Source organism: Gekko japonicus, unplaced genomic scaffold, assembly GCF_001447785.1.
Source record: "Gekko japonicus isolate JY-2015 unplaced genomic scaffold, Gekko_japonicus_V1.1 scaffold2545, whole genome shotgun sequence".
In the NCBI taxonomy this organism is placed as follows: Eukaryota; Metazoa; Chordata; class Lepidosauria; order Squamata; family Gekkonidae; genus Gekko; species Gekko japonicus.
Genome location: NW_015163162.1, coordinates 98,049 through 122,043, shown reverse-complemented (window position 1 = coordinate 122,043; position 23,995 = coordinate 98,049). Strand labels below are relative to the sequence as shown.

The 23,995-nt window shown below is 44.5% G+C and overlaps 1 protein-coding gene across 1 annotated transcript in view; it reads right to left on the bottom strand.

Annotated features, from left to right (window-relative positions):
- RGS12 (regulator of G-protein signaling 12) overlaps nucleotides 1–23,995 on the bottom strand; it is a 132,081-nt gene that overhangs the window by 52,333 nt on the left and 55,753 nt on the right. Inside the window, 1 exon segment of the mRNA XM_015407088.1 lies at nucleotides 11,959–11,980. Coding sequence (XP_015262574.1) covers nucleotides 11,959–11,980 — 22 coding nt within the window.

Sequence of the window (23,995 nt, the reverse complement as noted above, 5' to 3'; positions counted from 1 at the left end):
CTGTAAGGTTTCAGGATTTGGCAACCCTAAATCCCACCCAGCTTCGTGTCATCTGCAAATTTTATAAGCATCCCCTCTATGTCTTCCTCCAGGTCATTTATAAAAACATTGAACAACACCGGGCCGAGGACCGAGCCCCGTGGCACTCCACTCGAGACTTCCCTCCATGTAGACGCAGAGCCATTTATGAGCACTCGTTGGGTACGATTTTTCAACCAACCATGAATCCATCCTACGGTTGCACCATCCAGCCCACACATAACCAGCTTATCCTCAAGAATATCATGAGAAACCTTGTCAAATGCTTTACTGAAATCTAGATACACTATATCCACAGCATTGCCAGAGTCAACCATTTTAGAAACACTCTCAAAAAAAGGAGATAAGGTTGGTCTGGCATGACTTACTCTTGATAAACCCATGCTGGCTACTACCAATTCAGTCATTCCGTTCAAGGTGCTCACAGACAGAGCTTTTACTAATCTGCTCTAGAATTTTTCCAGGTATTGATGTCAAACTGACAGGCCTGTAATTTCCTGGGTCCGTCTTTTTTCCCTTCTTGAAGATCGGGACAATATGAAGATGGGCAATATGAGTATCTGGTGATACCCTCTGGTTTAACTAATGCACCAGGTGTCTTTCAACATTTTATGAACAATGTTTTTCGAGACCTCCTTGACCAGTTTGTAATCAGTTATTTGGATGTTATTTTTATTTATTCCTGGGACCCCACCCAGCACTCAAAGCACGTATGTGCTGTACTGCAATGGCTGCGACAACATGGCCTATATGCTAAATTAGAAAAGTGTGAATTCGACTTACAATCAGTAGAGTTCCTTGGCCATATAATCTCACCCCTGGAGTACAGATGGACCTCAAGAAGGTAGAAGCCATGCAGACCTGGCAAGCCCCCCACACCCATAAGGACATGCAACATTTCCTCAGCTTTGCCAACTATTATTGTCAATTCAGCCCAGCTTTTGTGTCCCTCGCTGCACCCATAACTTGGCTCCTGCGGCCTAGAGAACCTTTCTGGTGGACGCCCAAGGCAGAACAAGCCTTTGCTACCCTGAAAACACAGTTCATTTTGAGACCCGTGCATTGTTACTCTGTCCAAAGCTGCCTTTCACCTGATGCCGCTAATGCTGCTATCAGCACTGTATTATCACAGCACAAACCCCTCAACTGGTGCTCTACCGCTTTGTGCTTTCTACTCCCGCCAACTCACTCCCGCAGAAAAAAATTATACTATTTGGGAGTGGGAACTATTAGCAATAAAAGCTGATTTTGAGGAGTGGAGGTACCACCTCAAAGGGGCGTAGCACTTAATCCAGGTTCTCGCTGACCAATGAAATCTTGAACGCCTTCAAATGTCACCTAAACCAAAGACAAATCTGATGGTCATTATTTTTCTCTCTGTTTGCATTTTTTTATCTCATATGTGCCACACTCCCAAAACTGGCAGGCAGACATCCTTTCCCATAAGCCTGAATATGTTTCCTCACCTGGGGAAGAAAAGCCTCTTGCCACAGTGTTACCTCCAACAGTTTTTGAAGCCAATCCACCTGGCCCTGGACTCTTCAATCATCTCCAGACTGAAGAGGCACTGAGCTCAACAGTACCTTCTACATCTCCAACAACCCACCCATTCAACATCAGGTGACTTCACTGTGAAATATGGTTTACTGTGTCACCAGGGGCGAGTTTACTACCCGGGCCTCTACGCACAGAAGTCGTACAACTCACAATTCTCAACCAGCAGGACATTTTAGCAGACATAAAACCACCCACTTGCTGACACGGTACTTTTGGTAGCCCCGAGTACACTCAGATGTTGCCCAATATGTGAATACGTGCGAAGTCTGCAGACAAGACAAGGACCTTCCTGGTGGGTCTCTGGATTGTTACAGCCACTACCCACACCATCATGACCATGGAAAGTCATCTCTATGGATTTCATAACAGATCTCGCTCCATCCAAAGGACATATATCAGGGCTCTTTTTGTAGCAGGAACTCCTTTCCATAATAGGAGACACACCCCTAATGTAGCCAATCCTTCAAGGGCTTACAGAGCTCTTCTTACAGGGGCTGCTGTAAGGAGGAGTGGGGAATCAAACCCAGTTCTCACAGATTAGAGTCTGCGCACTTAACCACTACACCAAAGTACCCAAAATTCAGTGTTATCAGATGCAGAGGGGGAACAGAGGGATTTCCCCCTCTTCCCACGAACCTGTCTGCCACCACCACCTCTAGCAAAACAGCAGTAACTAGTTTTTATAGGCCCCTTATGCACTGGTGTTTTGCCTCACTTTCACCATGCATGTCCATTTGGTTTTCTTTTTCATTCTTCATTTCGTTTCCTCCCTTCAATGTTCAGTCTGCTTTCCGAGCAGCACAAGAGCCAGTTTGGTGTAGTGGTTAGGGACATGAACTCTAATCTGGGAGAACCGGGTTTGATTCCCCACTTCTCCACATGCAGCTGCTGGTGTGACCTTGGGTCAGTCACAGTTCTCTCAGAGCTGTTCTGGAAAGAGCAGTTCTCGAAAGATCTCTCTCAGCTCCACCTACCTCACAGGGTGTCAGTTGTGGGTAAGGGAAGGGAAAGGAGATTATAAGCCACTCTGAGACTCCTTCAGGTAGTGAAGGGTGGGGTATAAATCCAATCTCCTCCTCCTCTTCTTATTTTTCTTCTTCCATTTGCTGTTTTCTCGGGGTTTTTGAGAGTGATTTCGTGGTGGTTTTTCCCTTACTTCGCTTCCAAGCTGAAGGTGAGTCAAGAGCATACAGATTCCCTTGGATTTCCTCCCTGCCCTATCCGTGCCCCTCGTCAGCCACTCTCCCACCTATGTTTTAAAAAATTTCAAGCAGCACGAGTCCAGCGATAGGAGACCATTGCTAGCCTCATGCTGCTTGTTTAAAGAAAAAAAAAAGTGACTTCCCGCTGAGCTGTCCTTTCCTGCTGCCCGGTTTGAACTAAGCAGCACGAGAAAGCAGCGCCACGCTGCGCCTGCCAGGAGCCATCGGGTCTCCACACACAACAGCGAGCCCAGCTGGGCTGTCCTTTCCTGCCACTTGGTTTCAGCCGGGCAGCAGGAGGAGGCAGCGCCAAGCTGTGCCTGCCAGGAGCCATTTGCTCCCCACAAGCACAACGATCCCGGCTGAGCTTCCTTCCCATGCCACCCGGTTCAAACCAGGTGGCAAGAGAAGGCAGCCGCACAGCCTGGGGTATTTATTCTGGGCTGCAGAATAAATCGGAGGAAAAGAATTGTGCGTTGTGCAGGCACAGAAACCAAAGTCAAGCTTAAAGGCTTGACTGCTTGGATTCTCTGTGGTAAACTGTGTGTGTATAAAGGGCCATAGTGAGATAAGTGGCTATGGGCCAGCGGAATTCATCTTGGATTACAACTGCCTCTCAGAAGCAAGCGTTTAAGAACTGTTAAAGTGGATATTTTGAGCCTAGACAATAGTAATTTCAGTGGCATCAAGAGAAAGAAATATGCAGTGAATCAAGCAGGGAAAAGTACTGTCCCTCTAAACTAACTATCAGTATCCTAAGAACATAAGAACATAAGAGATGCCAATGTTGGATCAGGCCAAAGGCCCATCCAGTCCAACACTCTGTATCCCACAGTGGCCAGAAATACCAGTGCCATCAGGAGGTCCACCAGTGGGGCCAGGACATTAGAAGCCCTCCCACTGTTGACCCCCCCCCAAGCACCAAGAAGACAGAGCATCACTTGCCCCAGAGCCCCTAGCTATACCTTGTGGCTAATAGCCACTGATGGACCTCTGCTCCATATGCTTATCTAATTCCCTTTTGAAGCCGTCCATGCTTGTAGCACCCACCACTTCCTGTGGCAGTGAATTCCATGTGTTAATCACTCTTTGGGTGAAGAAGTACTTCCTTTTATCCGTTCTAACCCGACCGCTCTGCAGTTTCATGGAGTGCCCACGAGTTCTTGTATTGTGAGAAAGGGAGAAAAGTACCTCTTTCTTTACCTGCTCTTTCCCATGCATAATCTTATAAACCTCGATCATGTCACCCCTCAGTCGTCTTTTCTCCAAGCTAAAGAGCCCTAAGCGCTTTAACCTTTCCTCATAGGGAAAGTGTTCCAACCCTTTTATCATTCGAGTTGCCCTTTTCTGCACTTTTTCCAAAGCTATAATATCCTTTTTAAGGTGTGGTGCCCAGAACTGCACACAGTATTCCAAATGAGGTCTCACCATTGATTTATATAGGGGCATTATTATATTGGCTGATCTGTTTTCAATACCCTTCCTAATAATCCCCAGCATAGCATTGGCCTTCTTTATTGCAGTCACACACTGTCTCGACATTTTCAGTGAGTTATCCACTACAACTCCAAGATCTCTCTCTTGCTCAGTCTCTGCCAGTTCAGACCCCATCAATGTGTATTTATATTTAGGATTTTTGGCTCCAATGTGCATCACCTTGCACTTGGCCACATTGAACCCCATTTGCCATGTTGACGCCCACTCGCCCATCCTTGACAGATCCCCTTGGAGTGCCTCACAATCCTCACTGGTTTTCACCACCCTGAACAACTTTGTATCATCCGCAAATTTAGCCACTTCACTGCTTACTCCCATCTCCAAATCATTAATGAACAAGTTAAAAAGCAGTGGACCAAGTACTGATCCCTGCGGTACCCCACTGCTTACCACCCTCCACTGAGAAAATTGCCCACCTACACTCACTCTCTGTTTTCTATGAACTAGCCAGTTTTTGATCCATAAAAGGACTTGTCCTTCTATCCCATGATTTTTGAGCTTACTTAGGAGCCTTTGATGAGGAACTTTATCAAAAGCTTTCTGGAAGTCAAGGTAAATAATATCTATTGGATCCCCCTTGTCCACATGTTTGTTCACCCCCTCAAAGAACACTAACAGGTTAGTGAGACAAGATCTTCCCTTACAGAAACCGTGCTGAGTCTGCCTCAATAGGTTTTGTTCATCTATGTGCCTACTAATTCTTTCCTTAATAATGGTTTCCACCAATTTACCCGGTATCGACGTCAGACTGACTGGCCTGTAATTTCCCGGATCTCCTCTGGAACCCTTTTTAAAGATGGGAGTGACATTAGCTACCTTCCAATCCTCAGGAATGGAGGCAGATTTTAAGGAAAGATTACATATCTTTGTCAGGAGATCTACAAGTTCACATTTGAGTTCTTTCAGAACTCTCGGATGTATGCCATCTGGGCCTGGTGATTTTTCAGTTTTTAAGTTGTCTATCAGTTTTAGGACCTCCTCTCTCGTCACCTCAATCTGACTCAGGTCTTTCAACACCCCTCCTGAAATCAGTGGTTCTGGAGTGGGCAAGCACTTCTCATCTTCCACAGTGAAGACGGAGGCAAAAAATGCATTTAGCTTCTCAGCCATTTCCCTATCATCCTTCAATACTCCTTTTACCCCTTGGTCGTCCAAGGGCCCCACTGCCTCCCTGGCTGGTTTCCTGTTTCTAATGTATTTGAAGAAAGTTTTATTGTTGGTTTTTACGTTTTTTGCTATATGCTCCTCATATTCCCTTTTTGCCTGCCTGACCTCAGACTTGCATTTTATTTGCCATAGCCTGTGTTCCGTTTTATCAGCCTCACTGTGACTAGCTTTCCACTGCTTAAAGGAATTCTTTTTACTTTTTACAGCCTCCATTACTCTGTTTGTTAACCATGCAGGCTTTTTCCTATACCTGTTTGTGCCTTTCCTAACCTGCGGAATATATATTTTTTGAGCTTCTAGGATCGTAGTTTTAAATAGATCCCAAGCTTCCCCAATTGTTTTGACCCTTTCTACTTTTCCTTTCAGTTTCCTCCCCACGTGTCCCCTCATATCAGAGAAATTACCCCTTTTAAAGTTAAAAATGGTTGTGTGAGTCTTTTTGGCCAATTCTCTATTTGTACAAATGATGAACTCAACAACATTATGATCACTGTTTCCAAGCGGTGCAATCACTTTTACATCTCTCACCAGGTCTTGAGTGTTACTTAGGACTAAATCAAGGATCGCCTCTCCCCTGGTAGGTTCCGTGACCATCTGCTCCATAGCACAGTCATTTAGAGTGTCTAGAAACTCAATCTCTTTTTCCCGGCTAGAACACATATTGACCCAATCAATGTGTGGGTAGTTAAAATCACCTATTATTACACAGTGTTTTTGTCTAGTTGCTATCTTTAAGGCATTCATCATTTTATAATCCTCCTCTATCTTTTGATCTGGTGGGCGATAACAAACTCCCAGTGTTAAGTTTCCTTTTGGCCCCCCTATTTCAACCCATAGAACTTCCAGAAGCGAATCCAATTCACTTAGCCTCTCAATCTTTCTAGACTTTATACCCTCTCTGACATACAGAGCTACCCCACCTCCAACCCTTCCCCCCCTATCCTTCCGATATAATATATAACCGGGAATCACTGTGTCCCACTGATTTTCCTCATCCCACCAAGTTTCAGAAATACCCACAATGTCTATTTTTCCCTCCCTCACCAAGCACTCCAACTCCCCGATTTTACCTCGGACACTTCTAGCATTTGTATAGAAACAGCTGTAATTTCCCTTACAAGTTAAGCCTGCATCCTTCCTCTTGCTATCTCGAGTCGTTGTCCGGCAGTCCATGTCACCAGCCATGGCCTCTGTGGACAATTTCAATCCACCTCCCTGTAGAAAAGCAACAGGTACCCCCTCATCTCTCTGAGATGAGCCAACCCGAACCAGAGACTTTTCATCTCCTGTCGGCTTTCCCCCAATATTCAGTTTAAAAGCTGCTCTGCCACCTTTTTGATTTTAAGTGCCAGCAGCCTGGTTCCTTCTCGGGACAAGTGGAGACCGTCTCGCCTGTACAGCTCCCTCTTGTTCCAAAAAGAATCCCAGTGCCTAACAAACCTGAACCCTTCCCCTCTACACCATCGTCTCATCCACGCATTGAGACTCCTGATCTGTGCCTGTCTCTCCGGCCCTGCGCGTGGAACAGGTAGCACTTCTGAGAAGGCTACCTTGGAGGTCCTGGACCTAAGTTTCCTGCCCAGCATCCTAAATTTCTCCTCCAGGACCTCACGACTGCATTTCCCCACATCGTTGGTGCCGACATGCACCACGACCACTGGCTCCTCCCCAGCACTATCTACCAGCCTATCTAAAACACGCGTAATGTCCGCTACCTTTGCACCAGGCAGGCAAGTCACCATACGGTCAGTACGCGGGTTCGCCACCCAGCTGTCTACCTGCCTAAGGATCGAATCACCCACTACCAAGAGCCCCCCTCCCACCCTGCTCAGGGATGGTTCCTTGGTGCAAAAGGAGAGCCGCTCACCAGCTGGGGAAGAGGTCCCTTCTGAGGGCACATTCCCCTTATCCTCAGCATGGTGCCCTGTTTCCCCTAGACCCTCATGCTCCCTGACAGCAGCGGGGCTGCCAGATCCAGAGTGGGACGTAGCTAACAAGTCCCCGAGAGTCTTTTCTGTGTGCCTAGCTGACTGTCTCTGCTTCTCCAGGTCAGCCACCTTGGCCTCAAGGGAGCACACACGTTCCCTGAGAACCAGGAGCTCCTTGCACCGAGCACACACCCAAGACTTCTGCCCAGTGGGCAGATAGTCATACATGTGACACTCTGTGCAAAACACTGGATAGCCCCCAACCCCCTGCTGGCAATCCTCTGCCATTGTATCTAACAGTATGTCACAGACAACTTTTAGTACTATTCTACACCAGTTCACCGGAAAACTCTCTCTCTCTGCCAGTCATTTAAGCAAGGATCTTCCACAAACAGTGGCTGAAGGTCCGCCAAAAGCCAAAAATGTTCTGCTGCCCATGAATAATCATAATGGCAATATTTCAGTTCTCTCCCCATGGTGTGACTTACAATGTGCCATGTAATATATGAAATGAACAAGAGTTAACTATTTTCTCTTTTTCATTTTTACTGTTACTTTTTTCTTTCCTTTGCCTATGCAGAAAACCAAAATCAGAACTTTCTTGACTGTGCCTCCTTGAATGCAGGAGACACCACCATGCCCACAAGCGGCCAAACCACCTTTGTGCATCTCCCCCAAAAGTGGGCTCCCACTCTGATTCATATTGGGAATACTGACATTCTGCCCCTTGGCCAACACTGGTTAAACCCAATGCAAAACAATAAGGCAATCCTAAATTGTTATGAAGCTGAGGCAGGCAGCCTTGAAATTTTGGCACGCCAGACAGTTGCCTACGTTGCCTCTATGGTAGGGCTTACCCTGCAGTTCACAAATGACAATCACAAAAGCAGTCCCCCCCCCCAAGACTCCTCAGTGGGTATTTCCGGTGCTTTTATATTCCTTTGCTGCAGCCTTCTCACTACATTCAAGAGACTAACTAGACATTACAACAGCACGACCCATACCATAGCGTGAATTGTGGCAATTTGATATAAAACTGGGGGGAGGGTCAATTTAAAGTGCTGCCTGGGTAACCCTCCCCCAATGCTTCTCCCCAACCACTTTTCCCCACTATGAATTACTTCTGTTGTCAAAGCCTCGGGGAAGGGCAGTTTTGGGGTGAGAGGACCTGTCCCAGCACCTATCTGTTCTTAAATTTTAAATTTCAGTCTATATATGCATCCTAGCAGAAGCAAAAAACAAAATCCTTCTAATAATTTAAAATGTAATTTATACACAAAGAACAATACATTCCTTTATGTAGTGTGGGAAACATTTTCACAATTATTACAAATAAAAATGAAGAGTAGGAGATCTGTCACAGCATGTACAGTCAAATTCAGTAGATTTCCTATTTACACTTTTTAAAATTGCAGTTTTTATTTAAAATAATACATGATAAAATAGAGGAAACTAAAACCTAATAACAATCTTGATTATGAGAACATTCTGATTTAAATGATTATGTTCAATATATATAAGCAAATAACTGTGCCATTCTTGCAAAGTTACTCCAGACTAAATCTATTGATTTTATTGGGCTTAGATTGGAGTAACTCTGCACAGGACTGCACTGTTAATACCCTTTCAAAACAGCATTTTCCATGCAACGTTTGTTAAAGTGAAAAAGTCAACACAATCCTACTAAACTTCTAAAATAAAAGTCCACCTACAGAATTATTCAAGGTATTACCTGGATACAGTTGATAAGAGCCACTATGATGCCATTTAACCAAATACTTCCAACCATTCACTGAAAACCACCCTTCTGTATCCATACCAAACGCAGGTATAATCTCCTAGAGGACATTTGGTAGATGATCTTTCAGCTGTTTGGCACATTATTCTTCTCTAATGCGTCCTAGTATACTACTGTGCTGTCCTCTGAAGGCTCTTCAACAGATTACATATTTTTGAGCTGATCCGCTATTTTCTCTTACATCCACAAGATACACCATCAATACACTTAACAAGAAACATTATAAAATACGACATCAATAATTTAAAGAATGGACCTTTCACTGCTGCTGCTAAAGGAACATGAATTATTCACATTATACTGGAATGAAACTACAGCAGCTGCACTTTGGCAGGGTAAGAAATCGAAGACAACTTATAAATCAACACTGCTAAGTTACTTTTCCTGGTAGTCAACCAAAGAAAAAAAGCACATATTGAGCTTGAAAAGAAAAATGTGTGTGTGTGTGTGTGTGTAGCTGTTAAAATGCTAGACTAGGGCTGCGGAGACCTGTTTTTCAATTCTCTACCTAGCCAAGCTCCTCACTCACTGGCCAGTCACTGTCAGCCCAACTTAGTATGAAATGGAGGTGGATGTAAGAGAAACATCACAGAACCCCTTGCAAAGATGGATCTTGTATGCTGCCTAGACCCCCTTGGAGGAAAAATGGGAAAAATATGATTGATAGGTCTCAAACCCATCAGTACTTCACAAAGAAAGTAGGGACATGCCAGTAACCACGCTGATCTCTGCACAAGCTAGCAGAAGTCTGGTAGAGGGCAGTTTTTACCGGGAAATGACATGACTGGAAGACTTAACCCTTCCTTCTCTGGCACCATGGCCTGATCTCCTCCCACTTGCATGTGAACTGTTTTTTTGGTTTTTTTAAAGATCTGGCTATGAACTGGGAGATCCAGTCATAGATCCCTAATGTGGCTTGCTCTTATACCCATACACAGGCAAGAAACTGGGAGATGGCTAGAAATCGGGAGGTGAGGTGAGGTGAGGTGAGTCACTGGTTTATGACCTCAACAAAAAGGGTAACTCAGGCTGGCTGAGTAAGCAACAAAATGAAAACTTCTCTGCTGACCTAAAGGAATGTAGCCTTGACCCCATCCAGTCAGGCTGCTGGGATTCCACAGAGGCACAGAAAAGCCACAAACAGCATCTTTCTAAGAAACATGCTGCATAACACCTAAGGAATTTCTGACGGATGCATCCATTCAGGGCACAGAGCTCTGCTCACTGAAGTAACAGCTATGGCAAGCATTCAACTGGGCACTTCTCACCATCCCACATTCCAAAACTGGGCAGGGTTACTCACTGGCAAAATCATGAGTATGAGTTCAGTGCAGTCTGTGCCAAAGAGTATGAGGCTGTTTTAAAAAGAGATTTGCACAGCTCCAAACCATGCCGGGTCTTTAACAAGTGGATACTGACACTGGTATCAGATCCCCCCCCCCCTGGTTTTGAATCTTTGAGAACCAGAAAAAGTTATTAGATGGACAGGAGAGGGCAGCCAGACACCCCTCCATCATGCCTGGATCCAGTTCGAGGTGAGAACCCCCACTCACCCAGAAGTATTTTATGCTACGTTTTAATTGCTGTGGAGTCCATTTTTGCCCCCAAGTAAGATAACTGCCAACCTAGCAGTTCAAAAGCAAGAAATTGCAAGTAGATAAATAGGTACCACTTCAGTGGGAAGGTAACAGCATTCCGTGCACCTCGGCGTCTAGTCGTGCCAGCCACATGACCACGGAAACGTCTTCAGACAGCGCTGGCTCTTCGGCTTGGAAACAGAGATGAGCACCGCAACCCTAGAGTCGGATTCGACTGGCTTTCGAGCAAGGGAAACCTTTACCTTTAAGATAAAATGTAATAAACAAAAAAGGGGGAAAAAATCCTCCAGATCGTGTAGTGCTGGGAGAGGGTGACCGTCTCCTGCTGGCATAACCTCTCTTTGGTGATCTGCAGCACCATCATGCTCTGTGATTTAGGGCTAGCAGAGAGATTTAATGCCCCACATGCCACGCCGTGCCATGCTGTACAGCTCAGGCTTCCCCAGCCCTCCTCCTTGGCACCACTGTTTCCCTCCCATAAATAATCTTTTCAGAAGACCAGGCCCTCCCTGCCTGTTCTTATAGGGCTCCAAGCTCATTTATCTACAGTGGAGGTGTCTGAGGTGGAAAGACAATGGATTGTCCAAGGCCACCCACTAATTTCATAGCTGAGACAAGGTTTTGAACCAGGAACTTCCTGATACATGGCCCATGCTCTTAATCTCTGTACTACAATAGTTCACCAGATGACTAAACTTCCTGGCCCAGACAGCTCACCTTTCTGAGCCATTTGTTCAAACAGTCAACCTGGCACAGTCCTTGAAACCAGACAGCTACCCTACTCCATTTGCTGGTGCCCATTCTGGGCCCCATTTCTGAACGACTGGCCTACCCCCTCATGGCTCTCTTGCCTTAAAACTTGAGGGTCATGGAAGCCTAAATAAATAAAGGACAATTGTGTTAAACTAGAGCAGATTTCCAGCTGTACTTTCACCCATCAAGCAATCAAGGATGGAAAATTTTATCTCATCTATAGTCACAGAACCATGACAAAGCCAATGTCCTCTTGAACACCAGTCCTCAGCACGTAAAATCCTTGGATTTTTGGGCAGCCTAAAAGATTACCAAACAAACAAGTATTGACACTATGTTATCCATTGCCATAGCAGCTAATTAAAGAACTTTGGTTCTTTTCACACATTAATGCACTCCCCCAGGAAGCTTGAGCTTACCTCCATCAGACACAGCTGCAGACTGCAAAGAGAGAAAAAGAGAAACATGAGTTACACATAAGCCCCCATAAATAATGAGCATAGCTGGCTAACAGAAGCAAATGGTCAGTCTTCACATTGCAGCATGAAAGCCATCAGCCTAAGGACAGAGTCAGAAGCACAGGAGGCTGTTTTTATACCCTCTGAAGTATTTGACCATGACTGGACTTGATACAATTCAAAAGCACACAAGATCAAATTCCGGTTGCATCTCGTCGTGTGGCACAGAGAGGCTGAAGTGTCTGATGGGGATCTGGGGGGTCCTGGTTCAAATCCCCCCTCCGCCATATGGGGCCTTGCTGGGTGACCCTGGCCAGTCAGTCACACCCCCACTCAGCCTTTTCTGCTCAATCTTTATCTATCTCATCCTCATTCTAAAAGAAAGAGATTCCCAGCCTCCAAAATTCACTAACACCAGAATTACTCTTTTATTGTAGCTCTTACATTAGCAGGCTGCACGATTTTGCCATCAGCAACCCCTGATGTTTGTTGCAGGCACATCCCCACAAATGACCAACTAGGTCCTCATGGTGCAGGGGTAAGTCCCATGTGCCTTCGTTTCGTAATTTCTATAAGGAAGTTAAAGACCATGCAGTTGCTCCACTCCTGGCTTTGGTATGTGGCCATTCAGTAGGACCAGGGGTCGTTTCGTAGAAAAAGAGCTAGGGGAACTCATTAGCATAACTCATTAGCATATGCCACACCCCCTGACATCACCGGAAGTGTGTCATAAGGCCACACCCCCTGACATCACCGAAAGTGTGTCATAAGGCCACACACCCCGCCCCCAACGGTCCCGGCCGCCACCGCCGGCCTTGCAGCTCCACTGCCGAGCCCCATGAGAGGCCCGGCGGTGGACCTGCAAGGCCGGCGGGAGTGCAAGGAAGCCCCGCGAAGGCCCTCCCTGGCCCCAGGCAGGCAGGGGTGGGGAGAGGCAGGGAGGAAGCAACTTACCCTCCCTCTTTTCCTGCCTCCTCCTGGCTGAATGAGGGCCGGAAGCAGGGCGGCCGGAAGCAGGGGGCGGGGCTTCATCATGTGCCCCGCCCCCCGTACCTCACCCGGGGGAACGGCGATCCCCCCCGAAATGGCCTCTGAGTAGGACAGTCAGCCTTCCTGGTGTTGGGGAGAACATACATATCCCTGGAACAATGGCTCTCTTTTTCAGTGTAGCCACTGAGACTAGATGTTGGATGCTGAAAGAACTCTACCAATCAAACATTTACAATTGCTATATTTTGTTTTACTGATTGTATCATTGCATTAAAATAAAACTGTTGTTGCTAATGACTAAAAGGAAAGGCAACTGAACTGGGCAGGATGTTACAATTTTTACAGTTCCTGGTTTATTTTCTTTTGCTCTGGTCATTTCTTTTAAAAAGGTGCATGGCCATCCCTGAGGCCAGGGGACAAAACTTGTGATCAGAACTCATGCCACCAATGGAACAGGCGATAAAAGAGTCTGTACATTTCATCATTTTAAAAATGTGATGAGTGGAACCACAAAAGGTTCTACAATTTCAGTGTCTTTTTAATGACCCAATCACAACTCTGGATACAGCCTGGCTTCTCCTGCAACACAGCTGATTTTGTTAGCTGATTTGGTTTGCCACAGAATGCAAAAACAGCTGCAACGTACAACACGTATGTAGAAATGTACTTTATTTAGCAAGGCACAACCTGACTGTGACTCTGTAGAATATATAGCCCAAATGCAAAGCTGCTTTGCTGCACTGTTTGAGCGGAACACTTGAACCACCCCATGGGCCTGGGGAGGGGGCAATGACCTGCTGCAAGTGAGTAAGTTTGACCATAGTCACATTCAACTGGCAATTATGTTCATTTTGAAGCTTTCAGCCTTCCTGTTAATTGTTCTTGCTTATTTTACCACATTCAGGCCAAAAATGTTATTTTGCCCTGTCCCATTTTTAAATTAAGTTAGCCAGACAAAAAGTTTAAACCAGATCGTAAACAAAGCAATCAAAACATTAAAACTCTTAATTTTTAAAATATTCTTTAAATAAAGTGAAGCTTAAGCTTGTATGAGACATCAACTGAAAACTTCTTTGACTCACTCAAACATGATTTCATTCATTATATTGAGAATGACTTATATGAAAGCCTGCACACTGAGAGTTTTTGCAGGATACAAATGTTGTGAATAAATATATAAATAAATAAATAACATTACTTTCAACTATCTGAAAACCTCTTTCCAGCATTAGGCTATCTTTGTGGAAGAACCCATTCTCTACATAGGCCCCGGTCACACAGGCCGGATATCGCGGGGGGAAGGCATGGCTAATTGCCCCGGCGCAGTTTGATCCGCAATCATGCGATCAGACGTGCCGGCGGCACACCACCAGTCCTTCCCTCGGCACCGGCGGGTAAATGAGGGACCGGAGGGGAATGCCGCACGCCGGCGCGATCACACCACGGGCGTCTGGAGGCAGCCCGTGGCAAACGTTTACTAGTACCTTGGAGGTACTAGTTTTTTAACTCGCATTGTCGGCGGTAAGCCATGAGTGCGCTCCACTTCCCAGATGCTGGGGTGTGATCGCGCCTGGATAATCTACCCACCATCCGTGCCTCTCCCGCGGCAACTTTGCCGTGTTACCGGGGCCATACTTTGGCATTCTGACATTGTCTTGAAAATCACTTCCATCTATGAACTAAGTTTTCAATAAATTTTAAAATCTTGCATGGAATATGTTTAACTGATTTCCATAAAATAACCTAAACCTGACCTACCACAAGCATTTATTTTCTGGAGCCCAGAATGCACATAATTAAAGGCAAACACATCTCAGAGCAAGGTTTGAGACCAGCAACACCTTTAAGATCAACCAAGTTATAAAATTTTGTTCTGCTGCTTCAGACCAACACGGCTACCCACCTGAACACATCTGAGTGTTAAAGTTAAGACCATACCAATACCAAAATCACTGTAAACAATGTTACTCAGGGGAAAAAATGTATTCCAAAAGGACTAAAATACATCTAATGTATATATTACAGCTCAAGAACCTATTAAGTTGCACACATGATTGATTTACAGAATTCGCTTCTACACAATATAGCCATAACCACTAGCTTGAGGACAAATTACACATTATGTGAGAGATCCAAGACTAGCACTGCAATACTAAACAGAGTTACACCCTTCTAAATCCTGCAAGTTAACGAGTTTAGAAGTAATTTTAGGATTACACTATAGAGCTCCCAACTTATTTAAACTGAAAGCAACTGAAGGAGGGCCTGGTTTCTGTTGGGATTGTGAGATGGGGTAAGGGAAGGAATTTATTCCTTTTCCCCTGACTGATTCCCAATAACATGCTGCAAGCTTAAATCGCCATTAGCCCCATTAGAGAAAGAAGTCAGGAACAAGGCAGGTGCCTTCTCTTTCCCCCTGTGATGTCGGAGTTAAGGAGCTGGATGTGGGTGTGATTTCTTTTGGAAACACAGCACAGCATGTGTGGTTAACCCTCCCCCCTGTCTTAGTACAACTGCCCCACTCCCACAGCTGCTTTGTCACATTAAGAAATGTGTCAGGAAACCTGATCACAGCTCTCCTACACATACCATGCAGCTTGGCCTTAGACAGCTTTATGCAAACAAGCCAGATAAAAGCGATTAGCTATGCTATCTACATTGAATGTTCATGTAGGGGGGGGGAGCAGTTATCTGTAGGGTTGCCAACAGCCTCAAGAAAAAAAATGCCTTGTCCCTTGAGTGAAGGCTAAATGGGATAGTATTTACCTCCAGGCCAGGAAAAGCTTCAAATGCCCATTTTCATGCACTAAATTTCTATTAAAGGAGCAGTATGCTTTTTTCTCTCCAGGCTGTTGGCAACCCTTGCTGTTCACAGGGGCAGATTTTGATCAGGAAAGGGAATCCAATGCCCAGTCTATTTCACAGAAGCTCCAACCAGATTTGCAAGCCCCTTCCCCCCATGGTGGCACTGATTTTTTTAAAGTTACTTTTGGAACAGACCTCCTGGTGCCCTGCCTAGTTTGGCCATTTCCCACACATGACCAAGTCACTGGTTCAAATGCTGTCTCTATGACTGGACTTGCTACAGGTTGCCTTTGGCAAGCCACAATCTCAGCATCTCCTCTGTCAAACTGCTACTACTAACAATAAACCCATCTGGGGATTCGAATAATGGTCTCGCTGACAGGAGTGTTTATTTAATTGATTTAAAATATTTACATCCCACCTTTCTGCAATGCCCAGGTGGCTGTTGTAAGGGTGACAACAGTAACTTATCAAAAATACTTTGACTACCCAGAGGCACTACATGTGAGTTTTTCAGTGTCCTCCTTCTAGCAGAAAGTACTACAACACCCCTGGGAAGTAAACAGCTCTCCCATGCTACACGCCACCAGCTATGAGGAGCTGCTACTGAAAGGCAAAAGTGGGTGACCCAGAGCTTGGCATCCTAGCCACGGTTTAAATTTCCTGGATTACAGATGGACAACAGAAATTATGATGCAGATTACATTGTCATTGGAATTGTTAAAATTTAATGTCAAATGAAAATGGAAGCTGCATCATGATCTCTACTGTTCATCCATAACCCAGAAAGCTGCAAACAGATTCTGAGACACAGAACTCTTTTGCAGTTATTCTCAAGTGGAAAACTTTCTCTTTAACATTAGCATTAACCATGTAAATATGGGATGACATTCAGAAATACCACTACTATGAAATCAGTGCCTTTCAAGATATATTGTTTTCTACATAATACTTTCACTCCTATGTCCTGTCCCAGATATTACTAAATTTATTTTATTCTGAATTTTAAAAATGTACTGATATTCTGTTAAACAAATTATCTTGTCTTTTTTTAAGAGAGTAGATGACAGTATTTCTTATCTCTTCCTTATTTAAGAGGTGAATCATGTTCCTTTTTCAAAATGAATAACATCAAAGAAATTTTGAGAAGAAGAAATGTACATATGGTGGAGATTTACTCAATAATTATTTGGTAACATTTCCTTACATCAAAATAACATTCACATTATTTTCTTTCCACATCTATCTTATTTGCTTTCATCAAAACACCACAGCAGAACAGAAGATAAAGTATTTTATTGTTAAACTGAAAAATAGCAACTAGTCAACGTCAAATGAAACACAGCTCTTAAAAATGAAATCTGTTACCTTTCCCTCCATCCAAAAATACAAACTTGTGTTATCTATTGCAAACATAAGCAATGGGCACCACAAGCAGATGACTTATCAACTCAATTCTCATCTTCAAAAATCTTCTGTAAACCTAAGGTTTACAGGAAAATGTGATGAGCAAGACTTTGTAAATACCATACATTTTCTTTCATTAACTTTAATATAAACCCTAAACTTTGAATACTGAATTCTAGGGTCTAATTTCTAATGCAAGAATGCTGTTTGTGAGCTGAAATTAAAATCACATGACTTACCTGTTCATCATAAGACAAAGCAGTTATTTTTGCCAGCAGTACCCTTCCTAAATTCATCTTTATTTTTGATGAAGGATCATTTTCTCAATAGAGTAGCTTTCCAAGAGCTAAAATCAACCACCCAATGCTATTCACTGCCTGTACAAAAATGCCTGTAAAGTTTAGAAGCACTGCACATGAAGTTCTATTTTACTCCCTTTATGTTACCCATAGCAACCGGTCACTGCGGAAAGCTATGTTCTTCATGAATTCAGATTGTCTCTCAGTTATCTAGCACAAAAGGACGGTAAATATCAATCTGGTATTTAACAAGTCCTCTCTAATAAATGATATAATGTACTTTATGCAATTCTGATCCACGTGTACACAAAAAACATTACTATGATTACAGCTGTGTCATGCTTTCATTCCACAGAAGTGCAGAAAACGGGATGTGTCAATGGGTGCAGAATTCTGTATCCTGAGAGTCTGAACTTTCTCCCTTTTAAAAAAGAAAGCCCCCAGCCCTCATAGATGCAAAGATATACTTAACAATGGCCCCGGTCACACGGGCCAGATAACGCGGGGGGGGAGGCGTGGCTAATTGCTCTGGTGCAATTAGAGCCACCAGAACGCGATCCGACGCGTTGGCAGCAAACCACGAATCCTGTCCTCCCCGCCTGCGCATTAACGAGGGGCCGGCGCGATCACACCGCAGGAGTCCGGAGGCAGCCCGTGGCAAACCGTTTGCCACTACATATGAGGTACTGTTTTTTTATTGCGTTCATCGGTATGCCCCACGGGTTGGCCACGGGTGCCAGATGTTGTGGTGTGATCGTGCCCCGATAATCCGCCCACCACCCATGGCTCTCCCACAGCAAATTCGCCGTGTGACCGGGATCAATATAAGCAATGCCTGATATCAGAGGTTAGAGAGGTGGCTGTGTAAGGTTTCCAGTGGTTGGGACTTCAAGGCCCTTGCCTCCTAAAACAACCAAAGCCAGAATGAATCAGGGAGGATAAAACCAGGTTTTTAAAACATGTAAACAAATCGATATCACTGTATCCATAATTTTTTTTAGAACAGAATCCATGAATCAACCATAACTAAGAAACCTGACTTAATGCGTGTAGAAGAATGAATCAAAAGCAAACATAGGTGACTTGAGGTCAGACACTGTAACTGAGATACAAAAGGGCATAGATTGTATTCATTATTGTGTAAGCTACAAATATTTATACTCTGTCAAGCAAACAATACAGGCATTTCTATGACATAACACTGCCTTAGATTCTTTTTTTTCTTTTTTTTTAAATCTCCGGAGGGATATTTTTAATTATTTTTTATAAGACTACAAAACTACAAAGAAAATATGAGGGGGGGCCCCCCTAACATCTAAGGATAAAGGATAGATAACCACACTACACTAAAAACTCAAGAGGAGGAGATCATATCCATGTTAGTCTAAATGTTATTAATAAAAGTGTTAGTACAACAATATACTTGTAGAGTTCTTGTTTGTCTCGGCTTATACGTTAGTATGTTAGTTGTTGTGAGAGAACCTTCTGAGCATCTTCTTGTTAGTTGCTTCAAAAGGCAATTTTCAGAGTCCTTCTGCCTTTACTTCGGTTTTCTGTCTCTGAAATCATATGTAACATTCATTGCGCCTGCACCCGTTTCTACAGCAGAGCCCTCTTCCATTCCAGAGGTAGCAGAGTCACTTGATTTAGATTCTTCATCTTTGAATTCTTCTTCCATTCCCAACTGGCGTCTCAAAAATTCTTTGGCTTTGAAAATGGAGTCAATCTTTTCTCTTTTGTTGTTGACTTTAAAGATGACACCCTCTGGAATCGCCCACCTGTACGAAATTCCATTGGTTTGAAGAAAAGAAATTAAGTCCTTATAGCTTTTCCTCTTTTGGTGAATTTCAAATGGAATGTCTTTTAAAGTTTTAATGTTTATATTCGCCATTGTCAGTGGAGTTGCTGAGGTCGCTTTTAAAATAGCATCTCTGGTCTGTCTTCTTGAGAATCTGACAATTTCTCCAGGCAGGCTATTTTTTAAAATATAATTGGAGTATGCCCTATAAGCAGTCTCCATCTCTTTTACTAGTTCATCCACTGTTGAGCCTATTGCTGGAGCAATAATCTCGCTGAGCAGCTTTCTCAGATCCTCCGTTTGTGATTCAGGAACTCCCTGGAATCTGAGAATCATGTTGGCTTTTTTCTTGGAAGTTTTGTTTTGCTTCAACTTCCCCCATTCTTTTCTTCATTTTCTTGTTTGTGACGTCTATCTCTTTAATTCTCTCAGTCGTATGCTCCACCTTCTTCACCTTTTCTGCCAGCTGTAGCTGCTGGGATGTGAAATTTTGATTCAGCGAGGTCAGTTGCTGGTTAATACCATTGAGTTGCTCCATCACTGGCTTGAGCATATCCGCTAACATTTTCATGATGTCTGCTCCCTCTTCTGGTTTTGGGCTCTGACTACCCGCCGGTTTCGCTTTAAACTTTCTTTGCAAGGCCGCCATTTTATACGATTGTTTACAATTCCAAACCACTTCTCACGGACTCGAAAAATCGTCACCTCACTGTCAGCGCTCAATTAAGTCTTTCAAAACAAAATCGCTGCTTGTTTTCCCCTTGCCCCCTTCATTACGCTTATCTGTCTGTTCGCATAGGAGGCGTCCCTCTTTGTGCTCCGCTTTTCCCACGGGGGGGTAGTTCGCTTTTAAAATATTCAGTTTATTTTTAACTCACATTCATTGTCGGTCATTTCTCTGACCTCGCTCACAGTAAATGATATTCCGCTCTATCTCCAGCGCTTGTCCCAGTCGAATCAGCTTGTGCCCGAGGGTCACACAGCGGCAGGATCGTCAGGGTGGAAGGAAGCCTCAATTCTCTGACATTTAGCCGTCGAAGAGGCTGCCCCTCAAAAGCCCTATGGCCTGGAGCCTTTCGCAAAGGCTCCGTGTGAGTGCTACTTGAGGTAGCACCCCTCCATGCCGCTGGTGTGCGAGTCGCTCCCCCGAGGTCTGGGAGAACGACCGCCATCGCTGATCCACAAACCGGAAGTTCACACGGCCTTAGATTATAACCATGTTTTCACTAGTAAAAGGCACTTCATTCAGAGTTAAAGGGGGGGTGTCAAAGTTTCGTTGGTTCCTTTCTCCTTCTGTACATCCCCACTTTACCCACAATATTGATCTTGGGGGTCCACTGAACCCAGGAGCACAATTTCAGGGGACACATCTGGCTGCAAAGAAAAGTTTTACTTTTGCAAACACAAATTAGCTCATGCAAGACAGGATCTAACATAACTTACTGCTCAGTAACTACCAGCTTACAAGGCAATCCTAAGAACACTTTTTGGGGAGTCAGCCTTCTTCAATAAAACAGAATGGGATTCTGAGTAAACCTGTTTAGGATTGCTCTTTTTAGTCTTTGATTAAAGGTTCTAACTTCCAGATATAAATTCTGTTAGTGTAAAAGGTATGTTGGTTGCATTACAAGAGATTTGGAAATTATACTCCTAGACAGAATGTGCGTTTAATTAAGTTGCAAACAGATGTTATATCAATCAATAAGTATGCACAGGTGGGAGACCCACGTGAAGGGGCATCTCACTTTCCCCTCCCCCACTATGTCCAGTTTTCTTTCCTGAAAGCCCTGTCGTAAGTCAATCTGTGCTCACTGACAGCACAGATTCCAGAGATGAAGAGCTACCTGCAGCTGGCCCTCCACCAGTAATTGAACAACTGGCTGCAGCTGTCTCTGAGCCAGTAGGAGAGCAACAAGAAATCAGGTTACCAGCTGAGCAGACACAGCTGAAACCAAGACACCTTGTTGCTCTGAAGCAGTAAACAAGCCCACCCAGCCCACTTTGCTCACCCACACTCCTACAGCGTCCACACTGTCAGAGGCAAGTTGAGTTGCAGGAAAGGAGGAGTGCGAGACTCATGGCCTGTCATCAGCTGTCAACTGATGAGACAGATGAGTAATTTCAGGATGACTGCCAAGGAACTGGCTGGGAGTGTAGCTTGTTAAGACTTGGCTATAAAACCAACCGCAAGAAACAGTAGTTTTGTGGATGCAATTGCTACATTGCTACTGAATCACTGACCTTACTGGACAGCTGGAACCTTGACCTTTGGACTGGACCTGACTACCAGCTTTTCTGGAACCCCTGACCTTGGACTGGACTTGCTCCCTGAATCCCTTGACCCTAGACTGGACTTGGCATACTTGCTCTTTCTGGAGCGCGTGACTTTTGGACTGGCCCCTGTTTCCTCTTTGCAACCTTGCCAATGACCTGCCCTGCTGAACCCCAGCCCCTGCCTCCTGGGAGGGCTGCATAAGTACAAGCCCTTTCCCTTTTCCTGCTTCCTCCACCTACAAGCCCCCCTGTCTTCAGCTTTCTTTCCCACCTGGCCCCTGGCTGCCACTTCCCAGGAGAACTATGGCCTAGTTACACAGTGCCAGCTGAGCTGGGCCCATTTGTACTGGGGGAACCTGCAAGAACTTGCAGGGGGCACTTCACTTTCTCCCGCATTCTCTCCCCACACTATTTCCTCTTCCTCTCATCCTAGCAACTCCCATCTGCTCACCTTTTCCGGGTTCCTTCTCTCCTTCACACCTACCTACTAATCTACCTTTTATCTGTCCTCCATCTTACTTATTTCTTCATTTATATCTTGCCTTTTTCCACAATGGAGACCCAATGCAGCTTACATAATTTTCTTCTCCTCCATTTATCCCCACAACAACCCTGTGAGTTAAGCTAAGAATGTATAACTGGCTCAAGGTTACACAGTGAATTTCCAGGGCATAAGGGGGATTCAAGGTCCTAATCTGAAACTCTAAGTGCTACACTGCACTGGCTTTTGTGGGGTGGCTGCTGCTGAACAGTCGCAAGCAGCAAGGTCCTGCAAGTTGGGTGGTAGCAAGTCACCAGATGGTTGCTATTGGGCCTGTCTCCAATGAGTCCTCCCTCAAAGGCCAAAACAGCCCCAAAAAGAGTCACACCCCTTTCCCCTGCCTTTTACTGACAGAAACCAAGCCTGGAATTCTGGAAAACTGATACAGTTGCCTAAGCAACAGCCACTGATGGCATTCTTTTCTTAAAGCTACAAGCATTCTTTTTATCATCTGAGGATCTTTTACCCTCCCCAATGTATTTGTTTTAAGACTTAAGCATTTTCCAGGTTTGTCAAACAATCCATCTTGTCTGTTCATAGCTCCAATCTCTGGATTTAAGTATCCTCAGATTTGGCTGGGTTGACTATTAGAATATATGATGATGATACTAATTCATGCTTACTAGGATATATGTAAGCAATCTGATTTAAAACAGTGGTTTAAATCAGATGCTTTTCTTAGTGATTAAAATCTTAATTTGAATCCACAATTTAAATTGCCTTGCAATTCCAGCATGCTGGAATAAATTATGCAAAATAGAATTAAAGGTAAAGGTAAAGGTTCCCTTGCTCGAAAGCCAGTCAAATCCGACTCTAGGGTTGCGGTGCTCATCTCCATTTCAAAGCCGAAAAGCCAGCGCTGTCCGAAGACGTTTCCGTGGTCATGTGGCCGGCATGACTAAACACCAAGGCGCACAGAACACTGTTACCTTCCCACCTATTTATCTACTTGCAATTTCTTGCTTTCGAACTGCTAGGTTGGCAGGAGCTGGAACTAAAGACGGGAGCTCACTCCATCATGCAGCACCCGGGTCTCGAACTGCTGAACTACTGACCTTCCACAGCCTGCAGTTCAGCGTCTTAACCACTTGAGCCACCGCAGCTCCAAAATAGAATTACTGTAGAATAACTGAAGTGTTTGGATTGCAATGGTGCAGAACTTTAAGTTTTTTGTATACAGCTACCTGTGTACAATACTCTAATAAATGTGTACAATATTCTAATAAATCAGAATTCCCAGGTTTTTATACCACACTAATAAAAAAGCCTACCAAGTTAGTCATAAGAACATAAGAGAAGCCAATGTTGGATCAGGCCAATGACCCATCCAGTCCAATACTCTGTCAAACAGTGGCCAAAAATACCAGGTGCCATCAGGAGATCCAGCAGTGGGACCAGGACACTAGAAGCTCTCCCACTGTTGCCCCCCCTTGCCCCAGAGTCCCTATCTATACCTTGTGGCTAATAGCCACCGATGGACCTCTGCTCCATATGCTTATCTAATTCCCTCTTGAAGCCATCCATGATTGTAGCCGCCGCCACCTCCTGTGGCAGTGAATTCCACATGTTAATCACTCTTTCGGTGAAGAAGTACTTCCTTTTATCTTTTCTAACCCGACCGCTCAGCAATTTCATGGAGTGCCCACGAGTTCTTGTATTGTGAGAAAGGGAGAAAAGTACCTCTTTCTCTACCTGCTCTATCCCATGCATAATCTTATAAACCTCAATCATGTCACCCCTCAGCCGTCGTTTCTCCAAGCTAAAGAGCCCCAAGCGCTTTAACCTTTCTTCATAGGGAAAATGTTCCAACCCTTTTATCCTTCTAGTTGCCCTTTTCTGCACTTTTTCCAAAGCTATAATATCCTTTTTAAGGTGTGGTGACCA